At 36.0% G+C, this 20,886-nt stretch overlaps 1 protein-coding gene across 1 annotated transcript; it reads right to left on the minus strand.

The window, feature by feature from the left end:
* Window positions 1-238: 238 nt before the first annotated feature.
* On the minus strand, window positions 239-20,886 carry LOC149289674 (Na(+)/citrate cotransporter-like). Its single transcript, XM_089490194.1, has 12 exons — window positions 20,785-20,886; window positions 11,955-12,083; window positions 9,495-9,631; window positions 8,693-8,907; window positions 7,246-7,417; window positions 6,479-6,601; window positions 5,287-5,502; window positions 3,594-3,718; window positions 2,821-2,939; window positions 1,951-2,112; window positions 1,471-1,608; window positions 239-448 (listed from the first exon to the last, which is right to left on the minus strand). The coding sequence occupies exons 1-12, from the start codon at window positions 20,884-20,886 to the stop codon at window positions 320-322; spliced, it is 1,767 nt and encodes a 588-aa protein (XP_089346320.1). The 3' UTR covers window positions 239-319.

Raw genomic sequence — 20,886 nt, forward strand, 5'->3', positions numbered from 1 at the left:
ATATAAATAATAAAATATACTTGCACACGAAAGTCGTATAGAACAAAAGAATACTGAGATTCATATCTAATAGACAGATTTTGGTCAAAAAAATCTATTTACATTTCAACAATGTACACATACACAAATGGCAGAGTATGCAGATTAATCTTGAAGAACACAGTGATTGCTAAAATCCAGTAGATGTCAATTTGGAGTAAACTTAATCTTTTGTTCACAGAAGTCTTTAAGTGGTTGTCTCTTGCACTTCCAGGTCTTCGAAAATTTTGTCTTCATATCCTTGATTCTGGTTGAATGTTCTTTGTGGCTCCTTGAATTTTTATTGCCCGTCTGTGATGTTGGCCCAAGGTGGGAAGATTTCCAGGTGAAACATTGGACGACCCCAACTATTGATAGCTATTGTGGTGCATATAATTCCAATGATATTCATAATGATACCAGTCTTTACCTGAAAGTATTAAGAACAAAGTTAGCATTTCTACACGTAAATTACAACGTGCAGTATATTCATAATTCATATAAATGGAAATGCTTTTAAGAAATCCGTAAATAAGAGAGCTTGGATGGACGGATGGATGCCATAATGTGGATTTTCAGGGTACCTGGGATGTCCAAGTGTGTTCAGATTATCATCTTTAATGAGGGCACCTCACAATTAAATGTACTAGAGCAGTCAGCATGTACAGTATCAACAAAATCCATTTAAGTCTGAAGGATCAATTTTATATGATAGGTAAGACTAATATTTTCTAGAAAAAGTGAAAATGGACAACAGCAAGGTAATTTTCCTTTCAGTTTCTGCAAGGACCTTTAAATAATGGAATCTACTCAAAAAGATCATAAGACCCAGCAAAGTGGCTCCTAAAGTTTAGTTTTCTAGTCTTTTTCTATTTCATCTCTACAGTTTCTTTTTTTTTGGCATCCACACTTATAAATCATAATTTCAGAGTCAATCGAAATGGTGATTGACAATATGCAAACATATGTGCATATCCAAGTCTCACGGCTGCTATCACATCATTTTCCCGCTGTCTCTCCCCTGATGTGTCCCTAGTACACAAAAATGAGCCTTGCTGAACTCCTTTTCTTCACTCCTTTTTCCCCACAAACTTTCAATTTCTTTGTTTTTAGACCCAACTGATTAATATAAAATGTCTTCCGTGATAGGTTCACATTGCTACTTCTTTTCTGTTTCAATCCTGTATTCATTTTGTCCCTTACAGCTATCTTGCAGTAGCCTTCTTCATGATTATGTGAAAACCTCCCTTCGTTTAAAACATGAGTTCTCATATCAAACATAAGTGTTCTGAAATAATGAAATATAATTTGTCTTATATTTTTATATTGCTTATTTGTATCACAAATCTAAATAAGCCTTTGTGTTAAAATCTACAATCATTTGTCAGTATGAGTTTGTCATTTTATGTTTTCCAGACTGGACTCAAGAGTAAAAAAGAAAATATTTTTTACCATATCTGAAACCCGAAGATGACCATACGAGAACACAATGGCATTCGGAGGTGTAGCAACCGGTAACATGAAGGCAAAGGAAGTGCTTAGTGTGCAGGGAATCATGATGTAGAGTGGATTCACCTCTATGGACTTTGCCTGATAGGGAAGGAAAATACACAAAATACGGCTTAGAAAATGTCTGTTTATTCGAGATAAGTCCAAACAATGATGCCTAACATAAAATAGAATTGTTGATATAAATAATGTCATTGTTTCTGTTATCGTTAACAATTATTGTATTTCATTGTCATTTAAATAACATTTAATCCAAAAGACTATTTTCCCTTTACACTATTTTCAGGTATTGGTAAAATTGGCTAATCGACATTATTATTGGCTTCACTTCATTATTGCTTAAACTGAGTGAAACAAAGCTCTTGTGCTAGATGAATATAGCTATTCTCTGCAATCTACAGGATTTTGTGGGAAAAGTCTTACCATGGATGCAAGTATAGGGAGGAAGAGAGTTGCTGTGGCAACATTGCTGGCACACTCTGTGAAGACAGCGATCATCAGCGACAAGATGATTGCAATGGCCCAAGGTGGTATGGTGTGTAGCGGTGTCATCTGTTGTCCCAGCCAATGAGACAGTCCAGAAGCCTATGTTAAAAAGAGTGTTGTGTCACTATAATGGAAATTCAACGTTAAAGTTATGGTGGGATCAAGTCCCATCAATGAAACAGGAAAACACTAACTTATTGGAAAAAAGATGTTAACATTACTGTTTAGCTGGCAGGCTCTAGTTACTTTTGGGTAGAGTTTCTCGGAAATTAACCTAAATTCTCTACTGAACTTCAAGTTTTTAAGATATGAGCAAAGGTAGATGACCTCAGATATGGCTTGAATTGTGCCAGTCTGAGGAGAGACCGGCAGTTTTGGTGGGTACTGAAGTAATAATATTGGCACGTTATTTTAAGTCACTGGAACTGCTCACTCCCTCTCATCTGGTTCACAAAGGGGTATATTCATCAAGGGCCAAGTAGGCATGTAATATGCCCCAAAGTTATCATTTCCAAAAATATCCATCAATGTATCCGCTTCTTTCATATGTTTGCATGGCTAAAACAGAAAGAAAACTGTCTGGGATTCAGGGGTAATTTCAGATTCTAACACAGACTGCCATGGATGCTTCCTCAAATTATTTAACTTAAAAGCTGTAGTCACTGGGAGATAAAATTTGGACAAGATGAGTTACACAACAAAAATGAATTTGTTAGGCACCCATGGTACCAGCAGAGGTAAGACACCCCAAGAAGTGTTCACTGAATGACACTAATAACAATAAATAAATAAAAGTAAAAAACATACATCACTTCCTTTGGCCAAAGCAAAACCTCCACCAAGAAGAAGGACTATGCTCCAGGGCATCTTCTTGTGGACCACCTTCCATGTCAGTAACGGAACTGAGAAAAATGACTCCTTTTCTTCTGTAAATTATGACATTTTAATTAGAAAAGCAGTATATATATATATATATAAAAGTATAAAATATCTCCTAAAGAACATCATATTAATACTACAGCCCTGTATTTACCGCAAATTGTCCTTCAAAATGACTGAATATGCTTGAGTGCAGACATTACTGACTATTTACTTGTGCGCCATGTATGTGTCATTGTAAATATTTTCTGTGTATATAAACACATAGAACAAGAATCTTGAACTCTAGGCCTCAATGATCGGAAACAGACCAGGAGCTCAAACATTTGTCCAGTAGTTATTAAGCAGAAGTCTTTTTGGGGCCACTAAGGCCATGGGTTTGGCATCCTTGGCACAGGATATGCATTTGTATATATATATTTTTTTTTGCTTGATATAGGTTATTAAAAGAGGCTGATGGAAGAGTAACATTACAGTGTCTACATCACTCACTTGCAATGCGCAAGCTTTCCTTGGGGACTAATTTGCTAATCTTTAAATCTTATCAATGGTTATCCCTTATGCTTAACAATTATAAATTAGTTGCACTATTTTCAGTTATTATAACTGATTTATATAGAAATTATATAACTCATATTCAAAATAAAAGATAGTTTCAAGCGTATCAAATATATTTTATCAATAAAAGAGGAATAGAGTACCTTCTTCCAAATCATCAATGTCGAAGCTGTTACTTTTCTTATAACAGTGTAATTTGGGTTTGGTGGCTGGTAGAACAAAAAGGAGGACAGCTACGAACACAGCAACAGTGGCATCTGTAACATACCTGCAGCAGATCAAAAGGAACCGGATTAATGCTTGTTTTTCCCTTTCTGTTTTGTTACACCTACCTTTACCTTTTGCCACCACAAGTCAAGTCAACCCACAATAAAAATCATTGACAAGATGAAGACAAACTCTACAATGCAAATTCATACTTTTCCACATGGGGTCTTTAATTGAAGGTGATACCTGTTATTAGGGCAACATTAAAAATTAAGATGACATTAAAATGACAGGGGTCTCTTTTTAGAAAGGACATGTTGGTCCAATAAAATGTATCAACTTCAAGTTTTTTTCTAGGCCTAATATGGCTATGTCATATTTTTATATTTCTTTTCCACTTGCATAGGTACATACACATACAAATAATAACATAATAACCATGACAATAAACATGCTTATTGCTGTATATTTTACCAAATATCCAGGCATGCCATTGTTTGCAATAAAAATGTAAGTATATAGACTTAATAAAAAGTTAAAGAATTGTTAAGCACAGATTGTATATTTGGGCTGTTATTGGGGGAAAAACTGACAAATCACACAATTATTTCTCATGCATGTAGGAATTTGCTTCCAAAATTGGTATTCTGAAATCCACAGAGTGAGAAAAAGAAAGTACACCCTCTTTAAATTCTATGGTTTTACATATCAGGACATAATAACAATAATCTGTTCCTTAGCTGGTCTAAAAACTATGTAAATACAACCTCAGATGATGTGTTAAACCATAGATTTCTAAGAGGGTGTACTTTCTTTTTCACATAACTGTATCAGAACTTTGCTCATTTAAAAAGCAGCAATGCTAATCCTGTAATGTTACTACACCACTATATGTTTATATATACAGGGCCGGCCTTTGGGGTGTGCGACCTGTGCGACCGCACAGGGCGCCACACTCCAGGGGGCGCCGCCGCCACCGTAAGTCTGCGAGTAAATCCTGGAATCTGGGTATGCCTGGGCATGATAGGAATGTGATTGCTGTTAATCATATATATATATTTGATATATATAGACTTGAAAACCAAAGTTGTTTGTGTGGTTATTTGGAAAGTCCCTGGAGTGCCGGTAACTATTTTTGGACATATATATATATATATATATATATATATAATATTATTTAATTGTTTTGTCCTATTTTGGTGTGTTACTTACTTTAAATAAAAGTGTTAGATTTTTTTATGGTGTTGGGGGGTCATATTCGGTTTTGGCCAGGTAAATGCTGCACTTTCGGTTTCAGTCCAGAATTCGTTTCGGTGCATCCCTACTACTAAGCCAGACAATTAAGTGGTAGGCCTAGACCACATCAATGTTTGGCGTAGTATATAGTGATTGGGGTTTTGTTACAAGTTTTTATTCCTTTCTTTTTTTGGGATGGGGGGGCACCAGAGGAGTAGTCCGCACAGGGCGCCAGAACACCTAAGGCCGGCTCTGTATATATACAACATTGGTGGTTTCCTTACTACTATAATGTCTACTTTACATCATACTACCGTATTATCTCTTGCATGTTCTCACAAAAAATGACATTGTCCAATGGCAGATGATAGTAGCATATCCATAAATTCTTACTCCACATTATCCTTATTGAAAAGCACAGTGGCCCAGCCTTTGACAAAGCCTGGATCTCTTGTAAACCAAAGCACGACCAGTAGAGTGAAGAGCAGTAAGACGCTTGACTCTGCATAGGAAATGGGTCCCAGCTTTCGATGTTCTTCACGGATTACGTTATAGGCAGCTTGTTCCTTCTCTGACTTTACTACTCCACAGCCCCATGTCTTCTTTAAGCTTAATATGAGGAAAAGGTGAGGTAATTACTCGTTTGTAGCAGATATAAAAGTTGATTTTGAAGATAGAACATCTTAATTCCTTATCTTCGACCTACTGTCACAGGCATGAATTGTTTAATGGTTAGTCCAATGGATCTGCCTGTAAAGATCAAAATAAAAGGTACAGACAAAAAGCTGAATTATAGGACAGAGAGAGCCCAAGATATTCTGAAATAATAAAAACACATAGAAAAAAGTGCAGTAAAGGAAGAAAACAGAGCGGGAAGTTCTAAAGCAGGCAATTGCTGTAATAATGAGGAACTGGCAGAGCATATCTTTGCCACCACATAGCTTTGCTATACGAAATACCGGATAGTTTTGGGGAAACAATGTGCAGGTTCAGGGTTAGCCTGCTGTGATTTGAGAAATATTGCCATGGTATAGATTTGTAGGGAGTATTTCTACACAACACATCTTTCTTCTTCTTTCTTATATTGAGTGGCTACCCTTGGATAACCAAATAGGTCATTTTGTGGATCCAACCACAGCACTGAGGTTACAGCAGGGCATTACCATTCTAAGAGTCTTAGTAGTCACCAGTAAGTCCATAAGCCTAAGGACACACTTCCCTTAGGTACAAACTTCAAAATTGCACTTCTGCTTATCAACTTTAATCAGACAAAATAATAACGTAATACTTAATACATGGGAAAGCAGAGGCACATATTTTGAAGAGGCACCACCGAAAAATATCCATCCATAAAGTATTATAAATTGTAAACTGCAGAGCACAATATGACAGAACATTTATAAAATGAAAACATAATTTTGTTAATGCACCAATTTAATACATATTTCAATATTTTTTTTTCAATTCTACAGTTTTTTCTGTTTAATTGTCGATAGATAAAGCATACTATTTACTATCTATAAGACACAATGTAAACTAATATCATAATGATCATATTAATGGCAAGTTTTATTAAGAAACTTACTTGAAGCCCATGAATGAAAACTGAAGCCACATCCAAGCCATAAATAGCATCACAATCATATTGGGGAAAGCAAATCCAAACCATGATGCAAAATTCAGAATGTCTCCATTGTCTGGAAAAATCCTGTAGATGAACAACGTGTAATTGGGGCAAGTCAGAGTAAATTCAAATTTTTGGTAGTACTTCTTAACAAAAGCTTTCACCTGTTATATATATATATATATATATATATATATATATATATTATCTTCTTACTAATAAAACTACTCCTTATGTGAAACCCATTGCAGATATCCCTAGAAAGGCTTACAATCTTCATTAGCTCAGTGAGGATAATGGTACTTCTGTACCACTCCTGCTAATACTACAACTGCTGTATGACGTTAACCTTTGAAACTAGTTAAAACTTTGTTATAGACAATCACTGCAGGTACTCCCTCTATAAGTATGAATCCTGTAAACTTCATTATTTTGTCACATGCCAAGTAACATGGCACCCTCCTATAGAGGCACAATCGATTCACAGAAAGAAAATTAAATTAGGGTTTTTCATTACTAATACAAAAAGACATACACAAATAATTTATGCATGTTTATAAATTGCTGACATTTTAATTTTTATTTAAGTAGCATTAGAATTTTTAAAAAAATTACAGTTGATACCTCAATGGAATGGAATATTTCCTGTGTTTTATGTATATATGTTTATATATATATATATATATATACATATATTAAATCCTATCTAAGTGTGCACATGTACTTACTGGCTGAATTGTCCTTTTAGGACAAGGTTAGGGCCAGTTCCTGTTAAGGTGGCCGTGCCTCCGATACTTGCTGCATAGCACACGCACAACATCATTCCTTTATTAATGCGTTTCTTCTCTTCTCTCTCAGTAGTGTCTATGGAGGCCTCGTGCATATGACCATTGCTTATAACTATCAAAGCAAGCACAAAAATGAAATAATCGACAACAACATAGATGTTGTGCTCAGGTTACACATCAAGGTTTCAAAGTGCTATGGTTAATCATAATAATGGAAAGGGTCATTACAAACTATAAGTCATTTCCATAAGATGGATACAAAATCCGTCATTAAATTGTCGACGTTATACACAAGTGAATTAATACATTTTTTTTTTACGCCACCTTAGATTGCCCATTAAATCCCTCAACCAGCCTTTGCATGCCCATGAACTTTCCTAAAAGGATATTAACAATATCTACAGTCATGCCTTTCTCTACAGCGCTTTCCTCACGTTTTCATACAGTGAAAATATTTTGCAATTATAGTTTCACTAACATACTGTGTATATATATTTATTTATTTATTTAACCTTGGTATAGCCTCTTAAGCATTTCTGTCCCAGATTAAATACACTTTGTTTGGCAATCTCACAATAATACAGAAGGCCCCAAAATCCCAAATCCTAATTAGTGGCATCCCTAAAAAAAAACAAGAGAATCAAAGAAGTCCCACAAGTTTCACTGATAAATGCTCTAGCTTCGCTGCCCAGTATATTCTTTTTCAGAGATGCCACTATACAGCATTATAATTACATTTAGGTTTTAGAATTAGGTTTTTGGGCCCTCAATGGTAAGGTACCAACTCAGACTTTTTTATTACAGGATAACTTGGTCTTTTGGACTTTTGAGACCCCTGTAAGTTTTCTCTGACCAATATTCAAATTAAGCTGTGTAGTAGTCTGTAAAACACCATTATTTTTGAAGTAGTCAAGCTTGGAAGCAGTTCAAAAGTGCAAAGATTGGCCTTCTGAAAGTGGAACTCAAGTTAGCTTTTAGAAGGGATCCACACATTTAAGTAAATGTTTCATCAGAACAGTTAAATAAGTGATTATGTACGGCATACCCTTCGTAAGAAATGGAAAGGTGAGGTCTCATTTAATGTTTCCTCTGTCAACATTATGAAAGATACAAACACAAAGAAAATATGCACCTAAAACTGCAGTGAAACTTTGAAGTGTGCTTGAGAAATATTATTTACCATCTACTGAATCCTACCAACCACCAATGACCTCATCATGTAATCTTGCACCATTAACAAAACAAAAAAACAAACTCTTTCAACATATGAGGATGAGCAAGGATTTTGTAAGCGTTTAACATGGCCGAAAACCTGCTGATGTATTAACATACACCAAGAAAAAATGTTCTGTACATAAATGCCAACTAGTGTATGAAGTGTATTTACCTTGTACAGAAGTCATAGCCATGGCGTTTTTTTCCTCCAGTTCCATTCCGGGATTGGTCCGTCCTTCAGAATTCTCTAACTCAGAAGTATGATGGTCGGTGTCATTAAGCTGGCTCAAGACAGCCTGAACTATCGGGACCATCATGGCGGTGGTGGCAGTGTTACTTATCCACATTGACAGGAAGGCAGTGACCCCCATAAATCCCAACATAAGCCTAAAGATATCATATAACACAAGAAAATAGGAGAATAAGATGAATGATCTTTTTGGCGAATCTATAATAACTATAATAAAGAAAGGAGTTACTTGTTCTCTTTCTCTGGGATGACAAGATAACGGGTTTATCCCTTATCAAGGAAAGCAATAACAACAAAATACTTGATAGCAATGAAATATTGACAACATATTCTATGATAACAAATTATAACAAAATATCATTAAGGTTACCTGCTGAAGCAACAAGACCCATAAACCAGCACAGTAGAAAAGAGATTACATGGACTTTAATAAAATTTGATACAAAAGTACTACATGTTTTAGAATTATAGTAGCCCCAAAAACTGTGTAATACAGGTGTTAATACTTCTTTTTTAATTGACTGGTTATAAAGACTGAATTATATATATTTCAAACTCTTCAAACACATCTATGACATCATAGAAGTATCCTTAAAAGGGGGCATACGTTTTTAAAATAAGAGCGTTAAGAAAATGATAAAAGATCATCCCAATAGAATGAAAATATGTCAATGTTCAATGAACTAGAACATCCTAAATTTATTTAATATTAAAATAATCTTACAAGGGTGGCCTCACACCAACAAGGAGCAGAACCTTGAGTGCTATGCGCTTGTGCAGGTTCCACTGTTCCACAGCTACAGCCACTATTAGACCACCAACAAACAGCATGTTAGTATCTTTCAGGTACTGCATGCAAACCTATGGGATACACGAAGAGACAAACTGTTAGTAACTGACATTAGCATGTAAAATGACTTTGGATGCTGGAAGGAGTGAATATATACCAAACAAACAAAGGTAGCAAAAAAGAAAAATAGAAAGAAACACAGTTTCTACATAGGGTGAGAAATAAATATATTAATGCTTGGGGTTCTAGTCCTATCTGTGTCTAAGGTGATCTAGAATTCAGATCCGGCCAAAGTAAATAATTATCTAACTATTATCAATGTCTTTCCAGGCAATATATAGAAAAAAATACAAACTTCTAAAACATTCATAGATTTCATCAGTATAACTGCCCTTTAATTTCATCAGGAACCATTCAAAGGGTTAGGCAATGAAACAAAAAAACTTTTGACCAAGTACACTATTTGACTGCTATATGTCTGAGTAAGATACTGACACATAAAGGCTGAAACCTTGGGTTTAGAAAAAAGCTTAATTTGCGTCTTTGGAATACCAAAGGGATATATTTCCTCCCACTTAAATGCTTCTTATGCGCTGAAAACTAAAATAATGATAGAGGTACCCAGCATTGTGTTTTGCTGTATTTAGCCCGTACTTTGTAGACACATCAGCACTAGATACAGCACGTTTAAAAACTGATTAATTACAGTAATTTTCAAAAATATTTGCAGCTAAGAAATGTGAGGGTATTTAAAGTAAAAGAAACAATGTTAAAATCAGATGTGTATAATTGTATTTTAAGATTTTTTTTAAACAAACTTAAGATTTAAAAAAAAGTTGAATTTTTTAAAGCCTATTTATGACATAAAATATTTTGTCCCATAACAAACAATGCATATTTTTGTCTTCATGGCTGTGAGTTATTTTAACGCTTAAATTAAACTAATTAAACCATGCAGAGTGCTGGTATAGACTTCTAAAATGTTTCTTCGAAAGTACAAAAACTAAACTATCATTGGCGTATATATACGTTATCAGTGTTTTAATCTTTCAGATTTTCTATAGAAGTCTATAGGATCATTTGAGGACAACACTGGGGCAAAAAAATCTCATTTAAAATGGAATTTAGCTCATGTCATCACTGTCCACTGATAACATGTACTGTAGCAATTGCTGGTCAGCAAATATTGCAAACCTGGCATAAACATTGGTTTTGTATGATGAAAGATGAACGAAATAAAACCGTGGTCAATGTGCTTTATAGTACCAAACGATAAGACATTTTTTACAATAACTCTTCATTATTGATTTCACGCATTTTAGATTTCACGCGACAATTATGACATAATTATTATTCTATCATATATATTTTACACTTGTGTGGCTTAGGACCAAACTTTCAATAAGTTAAATAAGAAACATAACATTTATGTGCGCAGGTTCTTTAGTGTCTGGTGTAAATCACCTGAAATTAACTGCTAGTATAGTGCTAATTTAGCATTTTTTGGTGACCCTGTAATTGAAATAATTTAAACTGTTATTATACTATGAGCAAGATGTACAAAAACATCATTTACTTCTATGCATGTTATAACTAAGCTTTTTTCTACTTTGTGATTGTTTTATTCTCACATTACAGTTTTATTTATGGAAGCATTAGAGAATGATTGCGGGTAGCAAGACTGGCAAGGAACGCTCGTTAGGGGAATTCCTACCTAGGCTCCAAGAATTAGATAAAAGAGAAGATTTTGATGTTGACCCCACCATTTTTTGTGTTTTTGTGTGTTAATTGCTTATTGTTTTGAATAAAGCCACCTCGGCTTGGTCATTTTGTTTTTGAAGTTATCCTATGCAAGCCATTTTGGTGAACATGAGTTGGTGTCATTGAACGTGTTGTCTACCAAATGTGTTTTGGTTACTATATTCCTGGCCCACTGGGGCTTGATTGGCTCCCAGGCTGAATGTTGTCAACCTTTTCCCCCAATCCAGTGTAATAAAGTTTAAAAAAAAATGGTTGTACAGATCAAAATATTGAAAACCCAATATAGGGATTGAACATTTTATGGATTATGCAAAAGGAGAACAATTAACATATGGGTCATGCCCTCAGAAATGTTAACTCCGACTTTGAAATACAATTAGCCAGTTTAGGACAATTAAGTTTTGATGCTAAAAATTTTAATAAACTGATAGATGGGGACAAAATACTTTCCAAACCCTTGTATATGACAAGGGACAGTTCGAGGACTATCTCTTCCAGATGTCCATACTCGTAGAGGATTGTAGGAACTGTAAACTGTGATACATCTGAAGTGAGGTATTTTAACTATATGTTTAGCGTCACCTAGTTTACTTTGCCCTAAGTAGGAAAAAAACTTTATTTTAGATGTCATACCTTTTTTGATTCAAGAATTCCGAACATTGGAAACAGCAGAACAGGTAGCAGCGCTGTGACAGCCAGCGGTATAACCTCTGTACACCAGAATACGGCCATTAGGATAATGGAGTAAGCACAACTGGCCTCCTGAAAGGCAATAAAACAATGATGATGGAGAATATTTCAGTCTGGAAATAAAAGTAGGCTACTTGAAATTTACATCAAAGTTAATGATCAATATATATTTAAAAGTAATAGATCACAGCAGGGTTGTTGGGCACCGCTAGTCTGGGCCTGGAAGAAACCCTTTATTTATGGATGCTATAACTTTTTTTTTTCCTGCAAGAGAATTCCAGACCGTTATGGGTTATACAAATATCATTTAAAATTTTATTAAACAAATACTTTTAAAGTGAATAAAGGAACCGACATGGTTAAAAGTAAACACAAGAAATATTACCGTCATCTGCTAACTGGCATTAGTCTTTGAATAGGCTTCAAATGTCATGCTTGGTCAGGCAGACAAGCTACCCTTTTTGTATTACCATAGTACTGTTTAGACTGATATCAGTCACTTCAGGATCAAGATGGTTAAAAATTGGGCTTAGTCTTCCTTTAGGTGTTTTTCAACGTTTTCCATATACTTGATATCTGATTTATATACGTACCCCCAAGCTTTTCCTTAGTTAACAACCAAAATACCAAATTATTTTTTAAATTAAATTTAAACAGCCCCTGGCCCTAGCAGAAGTACCCCAAGGTATCAGTATACCACTGGTTGGGAAACCCAGCTATAAAGTGTAATGTACAAGAGTCTGTGAGGATTACAAACAATAGCAGGTTGCATCACACACAGGGCTATGCAAATAATGAGGGTTTGTTGCCAGTGTATACAGCAATTCCCGGCTGTCCCCTCGGCCGTATGGCAGTAAGAGGAAGTTTGTCTGATTAAAAGATTTGCAGCAGAATATATTACATAGGAGGTCAATTATATTTGTAAATGTAGCATTTTCTGGTATGCACCCATGATTTGTATTCTGCATTATCTTTGGCTAGGAACATCAAGAAGCCAAGCGGATTTCACACTGTATTGTGACACAGCACCTTAAAGCCAGCTTACTCTTAACAAATACTTGAAAAAGCCCTCCCTTGACCCGACTGATCTGTCCAGTTACTGTCCCATCTCTCTACTTCTTCCCACCTCTAAGCTTCTTGAAATAATTGTTTATACCCAATTAACTCAAGTTTCTTGATTCCAACTACCTACCTGACCCTCTGGTTTTTGCCCTCAACACTCTACTGAGACCGCTCTTACTAAAGTTACAAATGACCTACTCACTGCTAAAGCCAAGGGCCACTACTCCATGCTAATCCTAATCTCTTCTCCTTCAAACTCTTCATGCTCTTGGTCTCCATGACACTGTCCTCTCCTGGTTCACTTACTACCTCTCTGATTGTACTTTCAGCATCTCTGTCTCCAGTAACACCTCCCCTCCCCCTCTCAGTCAGGGTACCCCAAGACTAGGACCCCTTCTGTCCTCTCTCTCTCTACACTTCCTCACTTGGCAAGCTAATCTCACCCAGATCTATCTATCCTCTCCTGATCTCGCTCCCTCTGTCTTAGATCGTGTAACTAACTGTCTTGCCTCTGTCTCTACCTGGATGTCTGCACGTTTCCTGAAACTCAATCTCTCCAAAACCAAACTTCTCATCTTCCCTCCCTCCAATGCTAAAATTCCCCCATCAGTTTCCCTCAATGTTAATGGTATTATCATCTCCTCGTCTCCTCATGCCCGCTGTTTTGGTGTTACCCTTGACTCCGACCTTTCGTTCACCCCCCCACATTCAGTCAGTCTCTAAAAACTGCTGTCTCCATCTTAAAAACATTGCCCCCATCTGTCCCTTCCGAACACAACATGCCACTAAGGCTCTTGTCCATGCCCTTATTATCTCCTGCCTTGATTATTGTAATCCTGTGTTAGCTGGTCTCCCTCTTACCCGTCTCAACCCTCTACAATCGACCATGAATCTTCCTCTCCCATCCCTTCACCAACACCTCTCTCCTCTGTCAGTGTATTCACTGGCTGCCTGTGCACTTCAGGATTCATTTCAAAGCCCTTCACAGTGGTTCCCCTACCTACATCTCCTCACTCATCTCTAAATACACTCCACACCGGTCTCTCCACTCATCCAATGATCTCCTTCTATCCTCCCCTCTGATTTCTAGCTCTCATGCACGCTTACAAGATGCCCCTATCGTTTGGAATGCTCTCCCCCGGCCTCTCCGTCTTTCCCCCTACCTTTATTCCTTCAAAAAATCCCTCAAAACCCACTCCTTTTAAGGATGCTTACCACATAGCACATTAACGCCCTCCCATATTCCTTAAGATCACCTTTCCTAGTCCCTCTCCTGCAATACTTTTACTAGTGTGGCTGGTCTATCCGTAACAACGGCACTTTTACCTATTGTGTAATACACCCTAACTCCCTCTAGATTGTAAGCTCGTTTGAGCAGGGCCCTCCTCACCTGTTGTCTCTGTAAGTCAAATTGTTATATTACATGCTACTTGTTATGTCCTGTCCACCCATTGTACAGGGCTATGGAATTTGATGGCGTTATATAAAACAATAAATAATAATAATAGGGAGAAGCTGCAGGTCCTCGTTTAGGTTCTGGTCTGGTAATTTGCACCATTGATTAACTACTTGAAGTGGCCAGTCAATGGCAGGAAAGTGCTCCTCCCAATTCCAAAATTGAGCCAACAAGAAAAATTATAAGAAATGTGCTTACACAATCCTTAAGTAATATTAATAATTATAGAAATGTACAAGTGTCACTGAAGAGCTTTTAAATATTTTTTTATGAGTTATGATCACAGTTCTGATGTTTATAGCAATGTACTCAGAAAATATGAATGGCATATCCCCCAAAATTTCAGTAGGGGCCGGACTACCTGCCTACCTTTCCCATCTGGCCAACATGTGGGAGCCATGATTGAGGTCTGTGCTGCAAAACGCAGAACTCAAGTAATTTTACAACTTGCTGAGCCACTTAGGGGAGATCCTCTGATCTCCCTAACTGGCCCATGGTCCCCACCTTCCCCCCAAAGTGGCAAATTACTTGATAGGACAGCTGTACAGGATGGGATGTATGCAATGGTAAGGAAAACAGATTTGTGAAATAGGAGTAATAAAATGCTTACTTGGTATAGCAAAGCATGGTTTGTAGACCACCTTTGGGTCACACAGAAACATTCTGCAGGGCACAGAGAAACTGTAGCAGGGTTATAATTTTCATATGTACTTCCTGATACAAATAGCTCTTTATTTCATCTTCACTACAGATTAAAAGGGATCTTTTACGGATTAAGTGTGCCTAAATGTTCTGTAACATACAACACTAGTCATACTGACAGCCAAGATTAAAGTAGAAATCTGAATGTGGTTTTTAACTTGAATATCCTACTTGAGGCTCATTGGCATTCTGTGGGCATATAAGAGAGAGTGAAAGCAGCTGGAAAGGGACTGTGGGTATCTAAGCTCAAAACTACAGCAAATTTATTCTACGGTAGTGTGTGGAGCTAAGCCAAATATTCACTGTTTATTTAACAGTAATTTGAAGCATTTCCAATAATCGAATAAACATTTAATATGACTAAATCTCTTGGTTTCAATGTCCCTGTATAACATTAACCGGATGACAACAAACAGGCCGAATTACACAGTTTTTATACCTGAGAGCACTTTTTTATATAGTTTTTGGACCCAGCATTCTGACCACATGCTGGAGTCAAATTCAACAGGGAAAAGTAACGTTAATAAAAAATCCTGTACTTTATATGTCCGCAATTTACTGGTAAACTTGACAAACTTAATTTATATAATTATATAATTTCTATTTTAATCCGTGGTGTCCTTTCATTTTCATAAGAAGCCATTTCTTAGCTATTTAATTGATATATTGCTCACCTAAGAGAGTTTATTTATTAGTAGGGTCACATTTGAAAATGTTGTGTTGAACATGGCTTCTTGAAACACAATCTAAGAACCTCTACAATAAGAGATCCTGCTACAAAGTTTGGAAGGTGGCCTTACCAACATTGGAACAAATAGAGAAATCATGCTGTTGGATCATACCATTGGTTGCTGTGATTATAAGACCATTTTCAATTTTTGCATCCCAGGTAGCTTTTTTTCTACATAGCCCCCACTGTGTTAAAGTCATTAGATACAAAATGCCCAAATGCGATTTACAGTGCCAATAATTAGTTTGACCATTGCAACACCGGATTATCAGAGACTGGAACATCTCCGCCCTGCTCCGCAATAGTTTATGGCCTCTCCCAGTTGTATGTTTACTGAGAAATTGATAACATTACAAAAGTTGCACGTTTGTTTCCCTGGCATTTGTCACATTCTTTCAGACAATAGTGGATGTTTAATGGCTTATTGCCCTGGCTGTATTGTGAAATGATTAAGCTTGTATGAGTTTAAACAGTTAACCCTATCCACATGGCCATAGGAATTTATCAGAATTTATAATCTTAAAATCATCAAAACACATCCATCGTCCACCATTAACCATTTGTCATACCAATTAATAACAACATAATATCTTTATAAGTGCTGGATTCAACCTATCCTCACAGTGTGCATCAAGTAAACATATGACAACTATACCTTCTACATCATAATTCTTGCAAAATTGTGTTCCCCTTGTACAGGTGTTGACACGAAATAGCAGATTTTCTATTTCAATATGCAGTATGAATTTAACAGGCAATAATGTGATATTTCGGGTGACTTTCCCTGTTCAAACACCACATTGAGCTGAATTTTTCTTGCAACGCTTATAAAGTCCAGTTTGTTTGTTGAAGTACATTGTTCTATAGACTTTCATAAATCTCTGTGAGTGATAATGACTGAGCCATTCTATTGTATTCCACAAGGAAGTATGATAAGGACACAAGACGTTTATCTAGTAGATTAGGCTACTTGTCTAGTAGATTGCAAGTTATAACACATACACATGACAGATATGTGAATGTCTAGAACATTATATTATGAAATTGCTTTAAAAGAGGGAAAACAATATTAAAAATTGTTTAATTTAGCATTGTAAACATGGTGGAGGTTCATCCACAATAAAATGGTCACATACTTTCTTTGGAAAATTACAGCTAATGGTTCAAGTTGAAACACTACCACTTGACGTTTTAACAAATGAAAATCATTGGTCATCTAGAACCTAGTGAATAGCAAAACTGTAACATGAAAAAACTTTACAAATTAAGAAAGGACATTTCTTCTTTTTAATATTTCTTCTAATTGAAGTTGCTTTTCAAAACTCAAATTTAATTTCTCATGATAATAATGGAAGATATAAAGAGAAAATGTCATTTTTATCAGAAATTCTCTCCCAAATACTGTATTAGTACATACGAGTCAATGCTAATGGGTGTTCGCATAAAGTTGTTTTTCAGGATGATACAGAAGATAATAATACATATGATATTTTGCCAAAGCAAACAAACAGTGAACATAATCCGTATAGCAACCTAGTCTCTATCTACACAAACTAAGGTATATAGATATTGTTTAAAAAGTTGGTTGTGAGGCCATCTGTTCAAATGTTAAGTGCTGTCATTTGAAGTTCACATCAAAGGCATTTGTATAACATTTAGGAAACAATTGACCCAAATCTGTAAAAGTTAGGTAAATTTTAGTCTAAAAAGTGGTTATCTTCCTATAAACTTTGTTACATTCCAGTAACATGTCTACTATGTTCCTGCTACACCCTATTGTTCTACTGAGAGCAAGTACCACTCTCGCCATTTTGTACAGACTTTTTCCCTAGATGCCTTGTGCCACCACAGGCTTATCCACAGCTTATTCAGGGACTTTCCTTATGGTTGGTGTTGAAGAGTACCAGCCATTTCCTTCTAGGCCCATTCATTTTTTCAACCTTCTCAAGGATCCACCTCATCACAGGCTAACATATCTTACCAAAGCCAGCCCCTTCTCCAAGCCAGGGAACATATTTCTCAGACTTAATGGTCAGGACAAAACAATTCACTCCTCATTGATATTCCATTGAAACAAAATATTATTTTTTCTGTGTCTAGCGCACACTTCATCAAACACTTTTGAGCACCATAACCTTGTACTCAAACTCCTCACCTTTAACCTGTCTCACTGTCTCAGCCAAATTAATGCACATACATCCTTTATAAGATTAATTATCATAAGTTTATTACCATGACAATGGCACAGGCATGTATTTATTATATTTATTATTATTATTACTACTACTACACTCCCAGTTGCTTTATCAGCAGGACATTTATCCCTGCCCTACAAGACTCCAAACATTACTACTATTAATATATAATTATAGAAGAAAAGAACAGTAACCAAAAAAATAACAATTTAAAGTATCAGTTCCCCAGGCCCAAATCTAATTATGTTATATCTGCTTGAGTGCAACAGTAATAATGAAATAGTTACAAGTTCCAACTCAGGCTCACGTGGGCTGCTTTATAGAGTATTGAGGTTAGTGCAGCATGAGAGGTGTCCTGCTTGCCCAAGTTTTACTCACCACAGATACCACCAATACCCCAGGTGTATTCTATATGTTTCAAATACTGCATGTAAGCATTAAAATGTCTTATTTATGACAATGTATTACATCTGTCACATGAAAAAACCTGAGTTTTGCTAGATTTTCTAGATGTGACACTGTCTTCTGTTGGTAGTGATATAATTGGATTCAAAAGTATGTTTTGTATTAAATTATTATCTATAATTTATTTGATTAGCAATCAAAATGTGTTGAGTTAATGTATAGTTGAACGTGATTAAAGGAATCCCATTTCTTTGCAGATTTTTTTTCTGAAGTATGTTACACTAACCAAGAGTTCACAGGACACTCATGCAACTAAGAAATCCTTATGGCTTAACCCTGGGTCGAAGTTAACCTTTGGACACTTATGAAAACAAGGGAAAAGGAGGGCCCTGCTCAAATGAGTTTACAATCTAGAAGAGTGTTAGGGTATAGTACACAAGAGGTATAAGTGTCACTGTTATGGATGCATATACCATTAGAACACAAACTCAAAAAATAATAATCTCCATAATATTTTGAACAAGTGAGTCAGTGTATGTCGGTGCTAATGCCAAAATAGTAACTGGAGCTTATGTGGCCACATTCCACCCAGTCCCATGATGTGGCTTTTAGGTCATTTTAAAAATGCAAAGCAAGTACCCCTTCCTATTTATACATCTCAATGTATTTATTTCACAATTGTGTGAAGAAAGATTACTTATGTCCTTAATGGCAAACTGAGAAAATTGTATACAGTAGCCCTAAGTCATACAACTTTTTAGACCCCAGTCTATGATATCATACAGCGGTTATGTTAGAGCATCTCTGCATGTTAAATTAGCATCTCTGCATCTGTGTGGCATCTGGGGATAGGGATAGTCTGGTGATCATGAATACATTTAAAACTTTGCACCAGAATTGCTCTTTATAAACAACCTTTCAAATTAAGCTCAACTGAGGAATAACTGCTTGTAGATGCTACTTCTATTACTACTGTACTAATTTAATGGGTAAGACACTTCACATAATCCCTACCAAGCCTTCTATGGTGTAGTTGACAGACCATTGGAATTCTGGTTACTAGTGGTGTAATTACAAAAGTTTAAAGGGGTGTATCTGCATTCTGCAGGTAACAAAGTACACACTAAGATCTATGTTGATTAATCAGGGAGAAGGTAGGTTTCTGCTATTTACACTTGCTAGCCCTTCTTGTAAGTAAATACTGGGGTGTACCAAAACTTTTAGTGACTGACAAGGCAGAGACACATGCCAGAACACTAGAAGGGACATCTAACTGCTTCCTTGCTCACAAAGAAGGACATCAAACCAAGAAGCTTAAGATAGGTGTCTACTACATAGTCTGGAGATGAAAATCATCCAAGCCTGCATCTTAGCTAATCATCTATTTTAGGTGTCCATGAAAAATGTTTTTTTGGGAAGAAAACATAGAATGCATTCAATATAAAAAAAAATAATAATAAAAATATAGTTCCAGCTTATATTTTTTTTAATAGGGCAGTATGGAAAATATAAGCCAATCCACATCATATACTTCTCATACATTCTCTCTTTAAAAGTAGCATCCATAAAATTTGCTCAAAACAGCCAAAATCTGTCATCTATTTTTTTAACTAGAATCTTGGATCTAAATTATTATATAAAAGTACATGACATACTTGGGATTTTATGTCATACACAATAAAATAAACCCCTATCATCAAATGTCCATACCTGCATCATAGTTTTTTGGTCTTGTTTACAATGGCGCTTTTAAACTGACAACGGAAAGTGGATGCATAGAAAGTCTATACAGGTGTACACAGGGTTGCTAATGTTGCCCTTTCATTGTTACTCTACTTTGTTACAGTAGTTTCAGAAAGTAGCCCAAAAGTTTTAAATCAGAGCCTCCCTGCCCCTTGTCAGCCTTCTCCAGAGTGGATCACTGTATGGGATGCATCAGCATTTTGCAGCAGAATCTTTAAAACTTTGCACCAGAATTGCTCTGTATAAACAACCTCCATAGTCTTGCAACATGGTCCATAACTTAATGTTAGATAAATTTGTCATTTTTAAAGTACAAAGTAATTTCATATGTATTGTTTAGGGGGCTCCCTAAGACTGGGATGTCCCTTTAATCATTCAGCAAGCTCAAACTTTGTTATAGTAGATCCCCTAAGCAACAGCTAGCTGGTTCCAAATTATAGCAGCATGTACATATCTGTAAATTAATTAAGAACTATTTACCTTGGTTTGAATGAGGAGTGGCAATGGTAAAAGCACCACAGGAGTAAAAACCAAAATGAAGAACCTCTTGCAGCTCAAAAGTTGCTTCACACATGATGGCAT

This window comes from Sceloporus occidentalis, unplaced genomic scaffold (genome assembly GCF_023333645.1).
Source record: "Sceloporus occidentalis isolate IW3139 unplaced genomic scaffold, rSceOcc1.0.p SCAF_43, whole genome shotgun sequence".
Classification (NCBI taxonomy): domain Eukaryota; kingdom Metazoa; phylum Chordata; class Lepidosauria; order Squamata; family Phrynosomatidae; genus Sceloporus; species Sceloporus occidentalis.